Genomic DNA, 19,242 nt, shown 5'->3' with positions numbered 1-19,242 from the left:
GAGGTGGCATGGGGGGAATACAGAGATGCTGCTTGCCACTGTAGGGAGAAAATTCGTGCGGCTGAAGCTCAGTTGGAGTTGAAGCTGCCAGAAATACGGGGGACAATAAAAAGAGGGGTTTTTTTAAAGATATTAATGGCAATATGCAGTGTAAAAATAATATCAGCCCGTTACAGGACATGGATGGTCACTTCACAAACAGGAACATGGACAGGGCACAGGGGTTTAGCACATTCTTTGCCTCCATCTTCAACACAGATGATGGACCAAGGGGGTCTCAGTGCCCTGAGCTGGAGAACCATGACTGCGAGAATGATCAGCTCCCAGTTGAATCTGGAGTTGTGGGGGATCTGCTGGTCCAGCTGGATCCCTACAAATTTATGGAGCTTGGTGGGATTCATCTAAGAATCCTCAAAGAGCGGGCTGATGTAATCGCAAAACCTCTCTCAATGATTTTTAAGTGGTCTTGGGAATCTGGAGAGGTCCCATCTGACTGGAAGCTGGCAAATGCTGTCCTGATTTTCAGGAAGGGCAAGGAGGACCCTGGAAACTACAGACCTTTCAGTCTTACTTCAGTGCCTGGTAAAATCATGGAAAAGATTTTTCTGGGAGGTACTGAAAAACACCTGGAGGACAATGCACTCATCAGTCACAGCCAGCATGGCCTTGTGTGGGGAAAGTCCTGCTTGTAAAACCTGATTTCCTCCTATGACAGGGTAGCCTACCTAGCTGACCTAGGAAAGCCAGTTGATGTAATCGTTTTGTATTTCAGTAAAGCTTTTGATGCTGTCTCTCACAGTATCCTTCTGGACAAAATGTCCAGCCCACAGCCAGATAAACACATCATGTGATGGGTGAGCAGCTGGCTTATGGGTCAGGTGCAAAGGGTTGTAGCGAATGGGGTGACATCAGAGGTGTGGTGACCAGTCACTGGTGGGATTCTGCAGGCTTCATACTCAGCCCTGTGCTCTTCAACATCTTCATTAATGACTTAAACATAGATCTCGAAGGAATAAGCTTGCCAACAACACCAAATTGGGAGGAGCTGTCGACTCTCTCAAGGGCAAAGAGGCTCTTCAGAGAGACCCAGACAAATTAGAGGGCTGGGCACTCACCAAATGTATGAGATTTAACAAGGCCAAGTGCTGGAGTTGCCCCACCTGGGATGGGGCAACCCTGCTTGTGTGTATACGCTAGGGAATGAGAGGCTGGAAATCAGTGCTGCAGAAAGGAACCTGAGGGTGCTGGTCAATGACAAGTTGAGTCGTCACTGTGCACTGGCAGCCGGGAGAGCCAGCTGTGTCCTGGAGCATCATCAACCAGTCAAAGGAGGGGATTGTCCCGCTATGCTCTACAGTGGTGTGGCCTCACCTTGAGTCCTGTGTGAAGTTTAGGGCACCATGATAAGGGCATTAAGCTGTTAGAGAGCATCCAGAGGAGGGCAACAAGCATGGTGAAGGATCTGGAGGGGAAGCCTTGTGGGGAATAGCTGAGGTGACTTAGTTTGTTCATCCTGGAGAAGAGACTGAGGGCAGACCTCACTGGGGTCTTCAACATCTTCACAGGGGGAAGAGGAGGGGCAGGTACCCATCTCTTCGCTCTTGTGACCAGTGACAGGACCCAAGGAAATGGCATGAAATGGCATGAATCAGGGGGGATATTGGGAAAAGATTTTACACCCAGAAGGTAATTGAACCTTAGAACAGGCTCCCCAGGGAAGTGGTCACAGCACCAGCCTGACAGAGTTCAAGAAGCATTTGCACAATGCACTCATGTACATGGTGTGATTCTTGGGATGTCCTGTGCAGGGCCAGGAGTTGGACTCAATGATCCTTGTGGGTCCCTTCCATTCAGCATATTCTGTGATTACATGATTCTTAATCCTTTCTTACACGTCTGTACTGAAAACTTGTAGAAATATGTTGTATGTGCGTTCCAATGTCCTAATTCAGACTCCGTTTTGAAAGAGTTGCTGATATTGAGAAAAGATTTAGTGAACTCTATTAAGGCATAAATTTAGTCTGTGTCTCAGAATTGATTATTCTTTATTGCTTGCTTCAGCACTGTTTGTTTAATACTCATGTGTTGAATTTAATTTTTTGTCCAACAACTATAAACAGATGAATGTGTACCACTGGGAGAAAGAAAAAAACAGCAAAGCAAAACATTGCTTGACTAAACACTTGAAAGAACAACCAAAGTACCACAGTGACCTTATTTTGAAGACATGACATATTATTTAAGCACCTGAGCTTCTGGTCTGCTTTTAACAACCTTTATAAGTGATTTTTGGTTTGTTCAGTTTTTTGGTGGATTTTTTTACTTTGTTCTCCCTTGTCTTGACTGTAGATCAAATCTGCCTCATATTCTCAGAATACATTGTGCTTACCATCTTCATGAAAAAAGTATAACTAGATGGCCAAGACTCCTTGATAATCGATTGTATACTGTTCATTACCCAGTTTGCCCAGAGTTCTTGTAAGTTTTCAATTTGTCTGACACCTTACATGCAACTCTTTATCTTTCTGATGGCTAGAAGTAGAAGATAAAGCTGAGTTTTACATTAGGTAAACCAAAAAGGTAGTGGGGAATTTTTTTCAATAATCACATACAATAGCAATATAAATACATTTAAGAACACTAAAACTGTTTATTGTTTTTCTTAGTGCCTGAAAAATATGTCCTAGGTATGCAATTCGTAAATATTTTTAATAATAAAACTGCATTTGGATTCCACTGTTCTAGAGTTCCTATAAGTGTCTTGTATGTAACACTACAATACTGTATTCCATTAGTTCCCTCAATGTAGCAGGGGTCACTTAATTAAAGTATTAAATCCAAATAAAAAAAGTCACTGAAATACCATTGTAGAAGTAAGAACTTGCTTGTTTTTTCTTGTAAACGATGTAAAATTATACTAACAACTGAAAAACATCGAAAGGACCTTCCTGAATCACTTAATAATTTGTTCTGTGGAAAAAAAAAATAAAGTCAAGATAATACCTTAAACTCTAAGTCTTAATTTTATTCTCTAATTTGTAGGATATTTTTCCCTTCATAAATTATGAAAATGTGTAGTCTAAGTGCTTATCTTGTGATGTTTTTCCCCAAAGCCAAGTAAGTCTTTGCTTTGTTCTCCATTCTCTATTTCCTTAGTAATGTCGTAGGCCTTTTTCCCCTATTTACACTACAATTACCCTTTTTTGTTTTCTACTACTGTATGAGAAAATAAAGATCGTAGTGTTCCCGATGTATGTATATAGCTCCACATATATATGTTATGGCCTTAACTGATTTTTCTCTAAACAAGCTGGAATTCTTACAGATTCTTTGCTTACAATTTTTGTAATTCCTCCAGAATTCCAGTTACGAAGTGAAGCCTATAGTTTAGCTTAGTTTCCTCTTCCTGCTGTATCTTGCACTGTATTTCTGCATAAAGATATAAGAAGGTAAAAATTATTATTAAAGCATAAATTTTATACATATTCCTGTTTTTTCTATAGTTTCTTTTGTTCTGCAGAGACTGAAAATCTATTTTGCAACTTTTCTCAACTCATTCCTCCAGTAAGGAATGAGCTGAGGAAAGAAAATAGCAAAGGATCTTGGATTGCAGGTAATTCTTGCTGGCAGACAGTTCAGAGTTCAAGTTTGATAACACTGTATCTTGTCACAGGGCTTTAAGAGCTTCTGTGTGTGTTGAATTACCTTGAACTGTAATTCAGGACTTGATCATACCTGTCCTGTTTCAGGTAAGTGAAGAGGTAAACTCCTGTTAGTTTTCTGAAGGTGTTCGAACCTCTCCCCAGCAGTGTAAAGAGCAGCGCTGAAAACCAGTAAATGGTAAAGGCTTACAGCTTCTTTAAGCTGGCAAAGACTTTTGTCTACCTGTTTTATGGAGGTTTTAAACCCATTCAAATGTCTTTATCTATGGCAGGCTAATAACTGCTTGAAGGATTGGGCACCGTTTCTTTATGGCTTTTAGGCCTGGATGGCCTTGGCATCACACTATGGTCTTTTTGTGTTGTGTGTCAAGTGTCAAGCAGGAAATCTTTCCCACTAAATAATTAAGTAGGTGCAGTAAATAAATGTGTCCTGGTTGGATCTCTTATCTAGCTTCTGTCCTCATTGACTACACTAAAAAACAAGGCTGGTAAAAGAGAATGGTACAGTCTACTTAATCAGTTCTAAGATTCCTGTAGAAAAAATGTCCCTGAGTATTGCATCAGAGAAGATTTCGATGTCTTTAATTCTTTGGCTTCTGTACTGTTAGGAAAATCTCTAGAATGATCTTACAGTTCAAGATAATTCAGTGACTCGATTCATTAAATGAAGGCTGAGTGTTTTGGACTACTCATCTTCCTGAGTGGTGGTGGATTTTTATTTAAATTAATTTAAAACATTTCTACTGGAATTTAGTTTCCACAAAAATCTATCTTTTGGCTTTATGAAAGCACTTGGGATGTAGGCAGTAATTGTGTTGGGATGTGCCTTACTTTCAGTCTTGTTGAGATGTGGCCATTTCAGTTCCCCCTGTCCTGCTAGGCTGAAAAATTGCTTTTCATAGCCTATCTTAAAGTTTGTTTTTTTTACCTGAGACTTTTTGTACTCACTGGAAATATTGCCTTAAATTCCATCACATCTTTTACAGTATGTCATCATACATGCCTTACACACAATTAACCTTATGCAATTTCTTTATTTCCCCAGCCTGTAGTGGGCCTCTCCAGTGCCCAGTACAGGGTACGATCACTGCCCTGGTCCTGCTGGCCACACTATTGCTGATACAGGCCAGGACACTATTCTTGGCCACCTGGGCACAGCTGGCTCATGTTCAGCCACTGTTGACCAGCACACCCAGGTCCTTTTCCACTGGGCAGCTTTCCAGCCACTCTGTCTCCAGCCTGTAGTGCTGCAGGGGGTTGTTGTTACCCAAGTGCAGGACCCAGCACTTGGCCTTTGAACCTCTTACATGTGGCCTCAGTCCATTGATCCAGTCAGATCCTTTGTAGAGCCTTCCTATCCTCCAGCAGATCAACACTCCCACCAAGTTTGGTGTCATCTGCAAACTGATTGGGGTGCACTTGATCACCTCATCCAGATCACTGATAAATATATATTAAGCAGAACTGGCCCCAGTACTGAGCCCTGGGGAACACCATTTGTGAGTAGCCACCAACTGTTCTATCCTGTAGCAGTATAAAAAGTTCCTAATGTTTTTAAGCATATTTTGCCCGTCATCATCTTTTGACCATCTTTCTATTGTAGAACTTGCAGGATGACAAGGTCTATTTTTTTTTGTCATGGTTATTACCTAAAATATAGGTGCAATTCAGCAAATTTTACTTTAAAATGTAAAGCATACAAGGTATAAGTAATGTAGAGGTCCTGACTTTCAAGTTAAGATACTCTGCCTTTCATGATGCTGTTCTGTGTTGTCTCGCAGGCACATTCTGTTTCAAGACTCTTTTAAATTGCTGTGTCCCTGAACTACCTGTATGCAGTTTTGTTTTAGTTTTTAATTAGGTGTTGGTTTATATATATTTATTTAGAATTTTTCTTTATATTTATGGAAATAAATTTTGCCATGTTTTACTTTCTAATTTTTTTGTGTGCAGTCAGTCATTCACAAATAAATTCACATAGGTGTTTGTTTACATAATATACATCTCTGTGTGGGACTTTGGGGATTCATATGTCAAATTCTGTCATGGGTGAGGTTTGCACACAGCCTTCTTTCATAAAATGTCACCAAAAATCACCAAAACTCTCTTATTCCCTCTTCAGATTTTGATAGTGATTTTGTGTCCTAACAGGAAAGTATTAGATAATTTCTCATGGCATCACTGAGTATTTTCTTTCTGAAATTTATGGTGGCAGAATTTCCTGTTTACATGCTAAAACAGGTTCAGCAATACAGCAAGTACTTCCTCGTCCCCCTCACTCTTCTATGGACTTGTACGGTTTTCCTCACGAGTGCGCTTTGTGCAGAGAAACTGAATGCTGATTTTTTTTTCCAAGTCTATGCAAGTATTCTTTTTCACTATAGTTTAGGACTGTCTGTATTACCAGCCTGTTCGAAACACTTCCAGATTGTGGCTTTCTTCTGGATGGATGGAGAAAACCTGATTGGTTCTGTGTTAATTCATATAGAATATCTCACTTTAGTGTATCGACTCTTCTTTTAGAAATTGAAAATAAACCTTTAAATATTTATAGTTTGGTATTGATACTGCTCAGTGAAGAAGCTTTTACTAGTGAAAGGGATATGGTCTGAAAGGCTTAAATGTGTACTTGTAAGGAATTTTTAAAATCCATTACTTTTTCCTGTATTGAGAACACAGTGACAAATTTGCAGGAAAGTATGTCTATTTCAACCACAAACTGCACAAGAAGAGTTGCATGTTTATTTCAAAGTGTGCCAGAGGGAATGACTACAAGTATGAATAAACTGTGCAATACCCTTAAGGGGAATCAATAAGCCAGCAATATGTCTGTGGGATAATCATGCCCCGGGCTTACCTTATCCTCGTTTCATGGAAATGTAATCGAAAAGCTGCCTATTTAGAAAACGAATGAGTGCTTTGTTTCCACAGTTGAAACGATGAGGTACAAAGAAATGTCTGATTCCAAATTAACTGTTGTGTTGCTTCTAGTTGTCTCAGATTAAGTATGTAAATCTTTTCCTTGCCCATCCATTTATTTTCCATTTCTTGATTTTTTTTGAAAAATCTACACATTTTCTGCTGCTTTCTATCTACTTCACTGGAAACTGAGGATCTATTTGGTTTTAACAGAATCATTTAAAAATTAGCTGGTGTTGAAGCTCGGTTTCTTTATATTTTCTGCAGAGGAAAAATGAGATAATTATAATTAAAATTAATAGTGTATATTACATATTTCAGGATTACTAAATAGTTTTATTATAAATCTAGTATCTTTAATTGATGTGTAATAAGGAATTAGTTGAAAAAATGCTGGTCCTGAAAGTGCTTTATAGAATTCTACAAAATCTGGCCAAGAAAATATAAAATTTTCTGAGGTTTGGTTAATGAAAGTCAACAGAAAATATTATTATCATTAATTTGTTTCAGATGCTAAACAGAAGACTACTCAGGGAAGGGTCATCTTGAAATTATTATTTGGAACATGGAAAAGCAACAGTTTTTGTGGGATAGTTCCATGCCTCTTAGTTTTACATACCATAGTTAGGAGAATATTTGATTGTGGCTGATCTGTGTTCAGTGGAGAAAAAGACATATCCTCATAAGAATAATTTCCTTTTTCTAAGTGTAAATAAGGGAAACAATGGGTATATGTTTTATTGTTTTTCTGTTTTGTTTTTTTTTTAACGCTGTTACAGCAAGTTTATTGTAATGTGGTCAGTAGCTGTTGAAATTCAGTGCTCCTGCATTAGGGAAATATTAACTGATTTTCTCTCTTGGATAAAAGACTTCATACAGAGCTTGAAAGTACAATGTAGAGTTTTATTTGTATAGTACCTCAAAATCTCATAGAATCTGAGAAACAGTGAAGGTGAAAGATGTCACTAGTATAGTAGATAAAAACATTTTGTAAATGGGTAGGGATTATTCTGGCTGCATATATACAAATAGTAATTGTGTAGTTGCAGTTCAAAATCACAGGATGTTTTTAGTAAATCATACAGTAGCGTACAGCAAGTCAATTTTATCCCTTTAAGGACAGTTAAATTTCATAATAGTTGCCATTTGACACTTCCATTTCTGTGACCACTGTTTTACCTAACATACTATTTTACTGGAGTGAAGCTAGGGCTATAAATTTCAGCAAAGCTATGGATGGTTTAGACATAAAAGTCAAACCAGAGTTAATATGAGTTTATACTCATGTATCTGTACTAATTACCTAATGCTTGCAAAGTCCTATATGCAGCAAGGTGCTTATTGGGTAATGAGTTTCAAGTGGGAGAAGAACTTGTGTACCCTATAGATCCTTTACAATTGCTTATCCTGTGTGTTCTTTACAGAGAGAAGATAAGGCATTAATAGGACTAAGAGTTTATCTTAATGATCTTTTGTCAGTGAGGGGTCAGCTGTCTGCAGATCTAGCAGGATAACCTCAAACCCCACTTGCTCTTCTCATAATTTAACTCAGGAATTTGAATGCCCATAGGCCTAGTCTTATATAGATATTTTGTGCACTGTGGGAAAAAAAAAGTGAGCATCTTCAGGCTTACAAAGATTACTCGGGGAGAAGATTACTCTGTGAAAGGAATTGATATTTTAAGTAACAAGCCTAATTTGCAAATAAAATTGATCAAGAACAAATATGTTGAATTATTCTGTAATATGCACTTCAAAAAAAAAGTCAGCACTTGGTTAAGACCCTTGAGAAATGACATTAGTCGTAATTTCTCTTTTACTTAAAAATTTTACACCTCATTTGATGCTAATTTTTGAAATTATGCCCTAAAGCCACTCTAAAATTGTATAACAAACCTATTTTTCCCCCACAAAGTCCTGCTTCATTCTTACTTATTACGGAGTCCAAAGAATCCATTTAAGTATTCAGATAAAGTAGTAGTTTAAGTGACACTTAAACTGTAGACACTTCAGCAAATTTTTTTCCTTGCAAATATAGACTATATAATATATTGCATATAAAATAATTAGAAAAGAATTCTTTCTAGAATACTTGTGAATTTCTCAATATGGCCATAGTATGAGTTTTCTCTGCTTTCTTTTTTTGATTCATCTGGATAATCTTGCAGTCTGTTTCTGATTGATCCAAGCACTGGTAAGTAGAAAATGCAAAAACCAAAACAAGTACTCAAGAAGCTCAACACTGGATGATTAGGCATAAGAAGCAAATTCTGTGAAAGGAATTTAACCAGGAAAGAAGAGATCACTTGGTGTGTTAACAGCAGGAGACAGCTGTTGCCTGTAGAGTGGGCAGCGCAAAGAGGCATTAAATCTGGATCAGGAAATGGAATTTGAAATGCACATGAAAGAAAAGGTCATTTTACAAGGAAGCCAGCACTCTCTTTGTACCGAACCAGCAAGTTCCCCGTGCATTCAGTGTGGGGGTGAAGTTGAAACTACAGCTTAACTGAAGCAGTGGTTTGACACTACTGAAATAGAAAATGTCTTCTCCTTTCTTTGCCTTCTGTCTCCTCTTTGTCCCACAGTCCCTGGCCCCTTGCTGCTTCTTCATGCTGCTTCTTCATGCCTCCCTACACAGGCTTGGGTGCTCATCCCTTAATAGCCCACAGAGAGCTAGAATTGAAAAGTCTCAGCAGAAGGGCCCAGTGGATGGAGCTGAATTTTCTGTCCATAAGCGGTAAAAGACAGAGGTAACTACTTTGTAAGTGGCAAAAGTGCAGGGGCTGCTCAGCTGTGACTTGCAACTGCTTCTTAAATATATGTGAGCACAGCATTCAGCAAAGCTTTTGTGTCAATGCATAAGTTGTGTCCGGTTTTTTGCTGTAATCCACCTATTCATTCTCAGAAGCTATGCAGTAAGTATTCACTTCAAAGGACTGTGTCTTAAAAAGAAAGTTTATCTAAACAATTCTTTTGAATGCAATGAAGTCTTGCAGTTGAAATTCAGAGAGAAAGCTTCTAATGAAGTATAAATTTACTCTGCTCTAATATTGTTCATTTGAAGAGTAAACTGGTTGGTGAAGTATTTTAAATGCTGGATTTATAATTGATTCTGCAGCTATGAAATCCATTGAATTTTTTATGTAAATGCAGGCTGGTAGTCACTTGTCTGGACTGAAGTTACTTGCTGATTCACTAAGGTCAGCTGGTCAAATCTGGTGGTGGTACAAGCTCTTCAGAGTATGTGGGTCCAAAATATAAGCACTGGATGTGCTTATGTTCCCATTTTACCCTTGTTTAGTTCTTGCTTCTCTTATGAGATGGGACAAGAACATAAAAATTTACAGCAGATTTTTACAGCAAAACTTTGAATGGAAGATGAATTTTCAAATTACTTATCCTTCCCTGTTTGTCTTCTTTTTTTAAATACCTAAAGGTAGCTGGCATGCTCCACCCTCTCTCTCTTCATTCTACCTGTGAGTGCAGAAATTTCTTTGTGCATTTCATTGTTTGCATTGTGAACTTTTCCTTGCTTTTTCCTATGGATCTGCCCATTTTTCCTGTCTTTTGCAGTTGTGCTTAGTGCTATCATTTAATCTCAGTGGGCATTGTGTAAGTACTAACAAACTGAGTCCTGGATCCTGGAATTTTAGATAAATAATGAAAAATAAGCTGAAGTATGGAGATAATAAAATATATAAGTGTTGGAGCAGTGTACTAAAACCTCTACTGGTAATAGAAGGAGAATGGGGATGCTCTAAGAGAGAATTGTGGCCACCTTTGCTTTATAAAATGTAATCTAGATTTTATAATGATAAGAATAATTTAGAATGAGTCACAAGCAACTGATAAATTGAAAGCAAGCAGTAAGAAAGATTGGAAAAGTAGAGTTGGTGACAAGATGTGTGACCTAACTGACTGCAGTTATAATGGAAGAAATTTAGACAGATGAAGTTTTTTGGTTGAAGAACAGAAAAAACAAGGAAGTGAGCATAAGATATATGTAGTTTTGCCTGCAAAGAGTGCATGCTGTTCCAGAAAATGGCAGTTTTTAGTGCAGGGTGGAGATATTTTAAAATAAAGTGAGATAAAAGTCCACAAAATGGAATTGTTTCTTTAAGGTATTAAGGAATTTCCTTAAAATAGAAATAAGGATAAATAGGCTGTGCCTGTTTTACTTGAACAAGACTGAGAGTGAAATCTTAACTATGTAGGGAGGGTGTCCAGAGGGTGGAGCCAGACTCTTCTTGGTGGTCCAGCCAATAGAACAAGAGGCAATGGGCACAGAAACTGATGTGCAAGAAGTTCCACCTGAACATGAGGAAAAAATTGTTCACTGTGCAGGTGACCACACATTGAAGTAGGTTGTCCAGAGAGGGTGTGGACTCTCCCTCACTGGAGTTATTCAAGAACTGTCTGGACACAATCCTGTGCTGTGTGCTCTGGAAAGACGCTGCCTGAGCAGGAGGTTGGACCAGATGACCCCCAGTGGTCCTGTCCAACCTTATCTGTTCCGTGACTCTGTGGAAATAAAATGGCAATAGAGGGTGAAAAATCAGCAGTAGTGAATTGAAGGTACAATTATTAAGAAATGGTGACAGAAAAGAAATTAATTTACTTGTAAAGTAAGAAAATTTTAATAAAGATATGACTTGGCAAATTGTTATTTTGGAGAACATTAGATTCATTTAGGACCAAATGTGAATAGGTAAGACCCAAGAAATGACAATGTGTCGTCTGACATGAAGATGGCTGAATTCAACAAGACGGTCAGTAACTGTGTGTGGAGCCACTGTGCATAGGAAGGAATGAGGGAACACTTGAAAGGTGTTGTTACTCATTTGTTACTACCATTTGCTGCATTTCTCACTTCCACATTAGTCAGAGCCTCAAGAAAGTGAATGTGATTTCACATTTCACTCTTGCCTATTGCAGTAAAAATTCTTGATTTGGAATGCATGCATGTGAAGCTTTACATTTGGTGTGTAAAGACAATGACACCAAAATAGAAGTGTGTAAGACAAATACTGGTTTGAATTTGACTTTACTGAGTTCAAAGGATCAACAACATTAACTCTGAGATTTGATGAAGATTTGCTGCTGTAGAAATTTACTCTGATGTGCTTACCCTCAGAAAGAGGTTGGCTATTACAGGTGGGATGCTATACACCCATGCTATTTTCAGCTATTCATGTTTCTTAGGGTATACTGAAAGAGCTAAAGGTATCTAGACCATTACAGGCATTTAGCTTATTTTTTAACACTTGCTGCTAGTTCAGCTTGCATTGTCAGTGGTGGGAGATGATCTCAAATACTAACTTAAGTGTTTGTATTAAGGCTAGCAATGTTGCAAACTGTGTGGACTTTTGTGTTAGACATCTAATGCTCTATTGATTTTTTTTTTTTTTGGATAATCAGTGTCTCTGAACCTCTTTATATGAGGGAATTTATAGTGCTGCAGGTGGTAAAAGAAGTATGCTGAGAAAACTTAGTTTTATGGCAGAACTCTGCTTCTTGGCCTTCAGCTACAGTGAAACTAAGAGATATCAATCAATTATGCTGTATTCAGTGCTGAAAATCTGTTTTCTTCCACAGTTGTGTCAGGCTCTCTGTAGTAATGCTTAATCTGGAAATATAGCTGTGACCACAGATATGCCCTGTAAATAGGAGACCTTACCATGAGGAATGCTGTTGTTTGTAATTGTTATTTTAAAAATGCATGTTTATTGATACTCAGGCTAATTCAGAAAGAGAGGTTTCTTGAGTAAGATCTCACTTTTCACAACAGAAAGAAACTTAAGCTGTAGGTTTTCCTTGCTTAAAGTGAAATATTTTACTGCTCTGACTTGCTTACTCTGTTATGTGCATGCTGCCCTCTGACAGTTCCTGGGTGTTGGAATTGTTGATGAACTTCTAATGAATCATTCAATGCTCTTGCTTTGTGTTGCTTTTTGTTCCTATGTTGTGAATAAAAGGGATTGAGAGTTACATATCCAGTACTTTTTCCCAAAAGCTAATTTCTTTCAGCATGTTCCCAGTAGGCCTGGTGTCTGCTACAGTATAGTGTTAAGATATTAAAGAAATGAAATCAAGGCTGTTTTTCTGAGACAGCATTTGACAATCATTCTCAGGAGCTTTTATTTTTTCAGCTTATAATTTTTTTCTTCTATTTCTCTTTGCTATAAACTCTTACATTCTTAAAAGTTTTCTCTATCTTTAATGTGTACCACCTTCAAATATTCCCCTAAATGAATGTTTTTCCATTTGATATTTCTTAACCAAAATACATACGTAATTATTTTAATCGTTGTAAATCATTCTCCAGTATCTTGATTATTTTTGAATTTATTCTTTTTTCAGCTCTGAATTCTATGTACTTTGTGAATATCTTTCTGGTATGAAGATGCCTAGGAGTGATTTAGTATTGCATATATGTTTACCTCTCCTCTCATTATTCAGAGCGTGTATTTATTATTGCTGCACATAGCAAATATATCTCTAAACTGTTGTTCACCCTACTTGTAGGCTTTTTATTACTGCACCATAAATTTTTATCTACTCTTTCAGATGTGTGTATTTAGCATGCATATTTCCAGATGCTGTTCCTTGTAATTCTATTTCCTAATTCTTTTATTTCATTCCACACACATTTGTGAACTCCTGAAAGCTGATATTTGTCTTGCTCTGGCAGGTTATTGAGGTTACCTTGCTTCTTGAGTTTGTTGCCTGTATAACTCTTGGAAAAGAATTTTTCTTTAATACATATGATTTTTTTTCTTCCCTGCAAATATTTAATAACTTCTGCTGCTTCCCTGGGGATTGAGTTTTGAGATTTGCCAGCCTGATTTTGTTAGCTTTCCTGGGTTTGAAAAGCCCACTCCCATACATCACTTACTTTATTAAGTGGTCATCAGCACAAAAGCAGCAGTTGCTATGTGAGCATGGATTCACCCTTCCATATAAGTCTGTATGTGGTGTGTGTATGTATATGTGCATATACCAACTCATGCATAATGCATTTTCCAGCTCTTTCATTTAAAACAATGCTATTTACCTGCAGGAGGAGGAAGAAGAAACGTATGAGCAAACTCTAGAATTCCGCAGAGGAGGTGATGGTCAGCCACGGCGGTCCACACGACCCACTCAACAATTTTATCAACCGCCCCGAGCTAGAAACTGATTAATAAGGAAAAAAGGTAAATATAAGATACTGGTACTTTATGTATTGGTTTCAATTTCAAGATAAACAAATCTGGATTGTTCTATACTTTTCATAGGGATATTGGTATATTTATGGTAGAAATTGGATGTATCTCTGAATTTTGTGGCTTAGGAAGACTTAATATATCTGTGGGAAGAGGGAAAGCAATAAAACACTTCAACAAATAGCTTTTGACTTTTGCTTTATGTCAAGGCTCATGTCATCTCAGCAAGCTTTTACCTGATACTTTTTCACCTGAGAGCAGCAGCAAGATTCTCTCATTCACATACATTGGACCAGCTTCTCTGAAATAAGCAGCTGCAGTCCCTGCTGAACTCAGGACTGTCTAACTCTGTTCAAGGTCCCATCTTCTACTTTTTATAAGCCATTTATGTGAATAAATATCCTTTTTGTATTTTTGCTTGCATGAGAAGGAGAAATATAAAATCTGTGAGTTCACCATTGAATGGGGAGGTGCAAAGACAAAGAATATTTACCATACTCTGAATCTGGAGGATAGACTTGCACCTATACTTTCTTAATAACCAAAAATAAGGGATTATATAATCCTTAATTAATTAATACCCCAAAATTAAGGGATTATATATCATCCTTAGAAAAGACACCTGCTAAATACATTCATAAATTTTAAAAGGCCAGCCAAATAAAACAGTTACACTAATTTTACTGAACAAATCTCATAAGCTGTGCTGCTTTCATTTCACTTGTTGATCTTCTAAATCCTTAATTTACAAAGGATGGTCAAAAGTCTGTCCTAACTAAAGATAGCTTTGGTAAGTCACATGCTATTTGGTATACATCCACAGTGTGTCTTTTTATTGAATCTGATTTTTTTTTCCTTACTAGCCAGTTTATTAGTTTATTTTTACCAATCTCTTTTTTGTTCCTTTCATTACTCCAGTCATGTTTTGTTGGCTTAACATGTGCTGCTGATCTCTTTACCTTTTGATATTTCTGACATGCAATAACATATGATTCTACTTTCTAGAGTATATGTTAAAATGTATTTTTCATTTACAGCAGCACTGGCAATGTAAGAGAGGTGATAATTGTTCTATTTTTGCCAATATAATTCGATTTTCTATTTTAAGTATGTGTCTTGATTACTATCAGTAAACATGTCCTGAGATAGTTCATGCAGAAATTATTCTGGAATATGCACTGAGCAGAGTTTTTACCAGCTCAGTTGGCCCTGAGCAGAGTCAGTATGATCAGTTGAATGAGAGATGTGAAGTGTACACAGCAGTCAAAGCCAGGGAATTTTTTTGTATCTTAGGTAATATTTTTGGTGTTTCTCTAGTTTTACAGTATAAATCTGGAAAACTGTGCTTAGCTTTGGTCAGTAGTAACTCCTGTATCTCAGGAGCAAATTACTTGTTGGCAGATAAGGAAGAACCTTTCTAAGGCTAAGGCACAGGTGTTCCTTGCACGTAATTGTTTTAAAGATTATAATGGGATCCTCATTTAAATGGACAGCAGATCTGGTATCAAAACTTATCTGGCACAGAAAACTACAGCTTTTTCTTTCTATTGAGCTTTCCCAAAAATTAGTGGTTGATGCAATTAATTCTTAACTGATTTTAAATGTAGGCAGAAAATCAAACACAGTCATTGTTTTCAGTTTACCTGGACTTGTACAGCAATGTAGCTTTAATATCTTGACATGTAAAAATTCAGCAATGTTAAATGCCAGTTCCTAGAAGTAGATTTCTATATGGTTTTTGTCTCCTTTTCATTTCTTAGATCTTTTGAGAGCATGGCATATTGTTTTTATTTCAAGTTTTGATAACCTGGTAAATGAAAACAAGATTTATTGGGGAAGTTTTAAGGGATCCAGTGACACATAATTTTACCACAACTGTCCACTGCAGGATGCTTTACCTCTTCGACAGATCATTTATTATTGACACCTTTACTTACTGAAAGGGAGTACCTCTCTATTATGTAAAGTACATTAATGTCTTTTTCCTGAAGAGATGGAAAACCATTGATGATGATGATTTTATATTATAAATTGGTAAATTCTGTAGAATTTTAATTTTGTAGTTTGTAACATGTAAAATCCAAGGTATGTCATTCTCAAAGGCAACTTAGACAATACTGAAACTGAAGTGCTGGCCTTATTTGTATTGGGTGTGATAGGGATGTATCAAAGATGAAGCACAAGGTCCATACAGTCACTGTATCACCTCATACTCAAAACCTTTTAGATCTACCTATATAATCTTATATCACTTGACAAGGAGGACTTTTTAGTGCAGTGGTGCAGCAATGCAGAAATGAAGCTATACTGCTTCCTGGATTAGTGTTCAGCATACTCATTCAGGTGTTGAATTTGGGCATGCAATTCTGGAATTAGTATTACCAAATGATCAGTTCAAAATGTTTGTCTCTACTGCAAGGGGTCTTCAGTGTGAGGAGGTTCAAGATTTTAAAATTCTGAGTTGTTTTTTAAAAGTGGGATTTGGATCAATGGAGCTGTTCAGTCTGGGGGAGAGAAGTCTCTAAAAGGATCTTATGGCAGTATTTCAGTATTTAAAAAGGGGACTTCTAAAAAAGTTGGAGAGGGACTGCAGACTTGCAGGAAGTCTTGACCTGGTGATTTTTATGAAGACAGAGAGGTAAAGTAGAAGTATGGGATGGTCAGTACCTCACTGTGGTTGCAGTTAACTTAGAAATGATAATTTATTAATATCCAGCATGTGAGGTGGAGAACACTGTCAGAATTTTATCAAGAGGGAATTTTATGTGGGTATGAGTCAAATACTTGGTTTAACAGGTCTGTAAAATAAGATATTCCTCCTAGAGAGTCAAGATATAAGAATTAGAATCTAATACTAAAAATATGTCCTGAGGTTACATTTTCTGTATAGAATGTCTTAATAGTCTGAAATAGAAGGGGAGCAAGTAATCAGAAATGAGTGTTTTGAAGGGTCAGACCTTTCGGAGGAGATTGAAATAACCTATGAATGTGAACCTGTAAGTGCTTGGTCCTTATATGTTTTTTGGTCTTCCTTTGCTCCGTGACAGAATTAATCTACACCTTGTCACATTTGCTATAAAATCTGTATCGAAGTCCTTAACAATAGTGGTTTTATGAGAGAGAAGTCTTTACCAGAAACTGTTCTTTGTACTAGACCAATTATATTTATTGCATTGAAGTGCAGCCTTCTGATTTATTTTTTTAAAGAATTGTGTCTCCGTAAGTACTGGAAAGCAGATATCCACTCTTTTGGAGGAAGAAAATGAAGTGACAGTGAAGCCTATGTTGCACAAAGAGCCCAGGGATGGGGGGTACTTACGGTTTCTTGAGTGCCAATATTTTTTGTCCTTATCTGTTGTATTTTAGTTTTTTCATTTAGAAACCTTCTTGGAGTCAGGGGAATTCACTGGCAGCTCCCAACTTGCTGAACACTTCTTCTAGAAGAAATTCTGGGGATTTTCCAAGCAGCAGGATGGAAAAAGGAAGCTCGTGTGAGCAGAAGGAATTTGGACCTGACACCACAAAAGACTTTTTTAAAGTTCTTAGTTAAATGAAGCTGAATACTTTTTACATATCAAAGAGGCAAATTGTCATTGCTGCCATCAATAAAACCACAGTGCACTATTCTATTCTTTGCCTTGTATTCTTTTTACTGAGCCTCCATTGTTAACATAATAATGTATCATGATTTTTCTTAATTTTGAACTGATTTTGCTTCTAATATTGCTTCTAGTAAAGTAAAATTAAAGCACATTTTCTCAAAAGCTGACAGGATTGAGCATTCAATTTAGATTTTTGGCTAGCACTAGTGAACCATGTTAAAAAATTTTCAGCTAATTGTACAGTAATATTCTGAATAGGTTTTGACTATGTTTTCTGTGTTTATTTTCCAAAGTTGCTGAAGGCCAAATTACAGATTTGCTTATTATGTTTTTCATAATCTGTGACCAGAGTGTCAAAGGGGAGAAAGAAAGAAAAATAATCAGTTTCAATTTTCTAAATAATTTTAGGTAAATATTTTCTTTGTAAGAATATTTATATTAAAGAAACAGAAACATTTCTAAAAGGTACAGAAAAGTTGTTTAAACAAAAATACTGAAAGATGCACATTGGTATTTTAAGCATAAATATGTGTATACATGCACATGTGCGAGCTGTTGGGTAGTAGGTACTAACTCTCTTGTAGATTTAAACTCTGCTTTTATTGCTTCATATTACTAGAATTTTTTCAATTGTCATTGATGCTTGAAAGAATCTTATCAAACTACTTTTCATTCTAAGCTGTATCTTTGAATCTTATGTGATTATGACAAATAGTTGAAATTTCACTATTTCTTTAGCTGAGAGGCACTCAAAATCTAGATAACTTGCAAATCCCTTCTAAGCTTTATTCTGATCATTTAAGACTGAAATAGCACATGTGTTTTGAGGTAGTTTTGTAAAGATAGAATTATACCTGAGAGATGTATTGATAGTATAAGTTGTACAGTTAATTCTGCTGAATTTCTCTCTGAGTGCTCATACAAAACTGTTTGAATAGAACCTTGTTTATTTGGATGATATAAGAAGTTTTATATTGAGGATGTAACAATGTATCTGCACTACAGAATGTGGATTACTGTCTGAATGCAGTCAAATCTTACCAATCACGTCAATTTTTTCAGAATAGTAAGGAACCAAATGTTTTGCTGTCTTAATGGATGCTAAGCAGCTTCTTCATAATTATGATGAACCTTAATAATAATTCTGAAGAATTTTGGGAGTTTTAAACATGAGCTGTACAACGTTGAAGTTCTTCACTATCAATTAATACACAACCAATTTTATGAAGTTTGTTAGATTTAGAAACCACTTTCCAAATAGTATGAAACATCCTGGTCAGTTCTGCTAAATTGTACCAGCAAATAAATAAACTGTAGATCTAATACATTGCATGTTGAATGCTTTACTTCCAGAATCATTGCTAAGACCACTGACAGCAACTATTCAGCTTCATAAAGAAATGCAGCCATAGCATTGTTTTAAAAAGCAGTTTTGATTTTTCTTTGCAAATAGGATGTACATTAAACAAGCCCTACAGTCAGTGTACCAAAGCAATTTCTGAAATTAAAATAACTTTTACGTTCTTTTGAGCTTTCATTTTTGCTGTGAACTAAATCATAAAATTCAGAAAACTATAGTCTGATTTAGTGAACTTTAAAAAATGATGCCTACATATGACATTTTAAGGCTACAAATATAAAGCAGCATTCCTCTGTAGTGGCTGTGGCATTCTGAGATTACGACATGTATGTGCAGCTGTAGGCAAATGAAACATCCTTGAAAATGTTGTTTTCTTTTGTGAAACAGTAAAGACCGTGTCCTGGGCTTTTCCCTGGTGCTGTGGATCTAGAAAGCCAGAGTAAGCAAACAGCCCCAGAGTCATCTTGAAAAGTCTTGAAGTCTTTGTATGTTTT

The 19,242-nt window shown here is 36.7% G+C and overlaps 1 protein-coding gene across 2 annotated transcripts in view; it reads left to right on the top strand.

Annotated features, from left to right (window-relative positions):
• Positions 1 to 18,912, top strand: part of TDRD3 (tudor domain containing 3) — an 89,645-nt gene extending 70,733 nt beyond the window's left edge. For both annotated transcript variants that reach the window (XM_069009450.1, XM_069009441.1), the window contains 2 exons: positions 13,642 to 13,777; positions 17,153 to 18,912. In XM_069009450.1, the coding sequence (XP_068865551.1) occupies positions 13,642 to 13,761 (120 nt within the window). In that variant the 3' untranslated portion in view covers positions 13,762 to 13,777; positions 17,153 to 18,912. The remainder of the gene's footprint in view (positions 1 to 13,641; positions 13,778 to 17,152) is intronic.
• The last annotated feature ends 330 nt before the right edge of the window (positions 18,913 to 19,242 follow it).

Source organism: Aphelocoma coerulescens, chromosome 1 (genome assembly GCF_041296385.1).
Source record: "Aphelocoma coerulescens isolate FSJ_1873_10779 chromosome 1, UR_Acoe_1.0, whole genome shotgun sequence".
Lineage (NCBI taxonomy): Eukaryota > Metazoa > Chordata > Aves > Passeriformes > Corvidae > Aphelocoma > Aphelocoma coerulescens.
The sequence above is the reverse complement of the archived record's forward strand: the minus strand, read 5'-3'. Positions and strand labels throughout refer to the sequence as shown.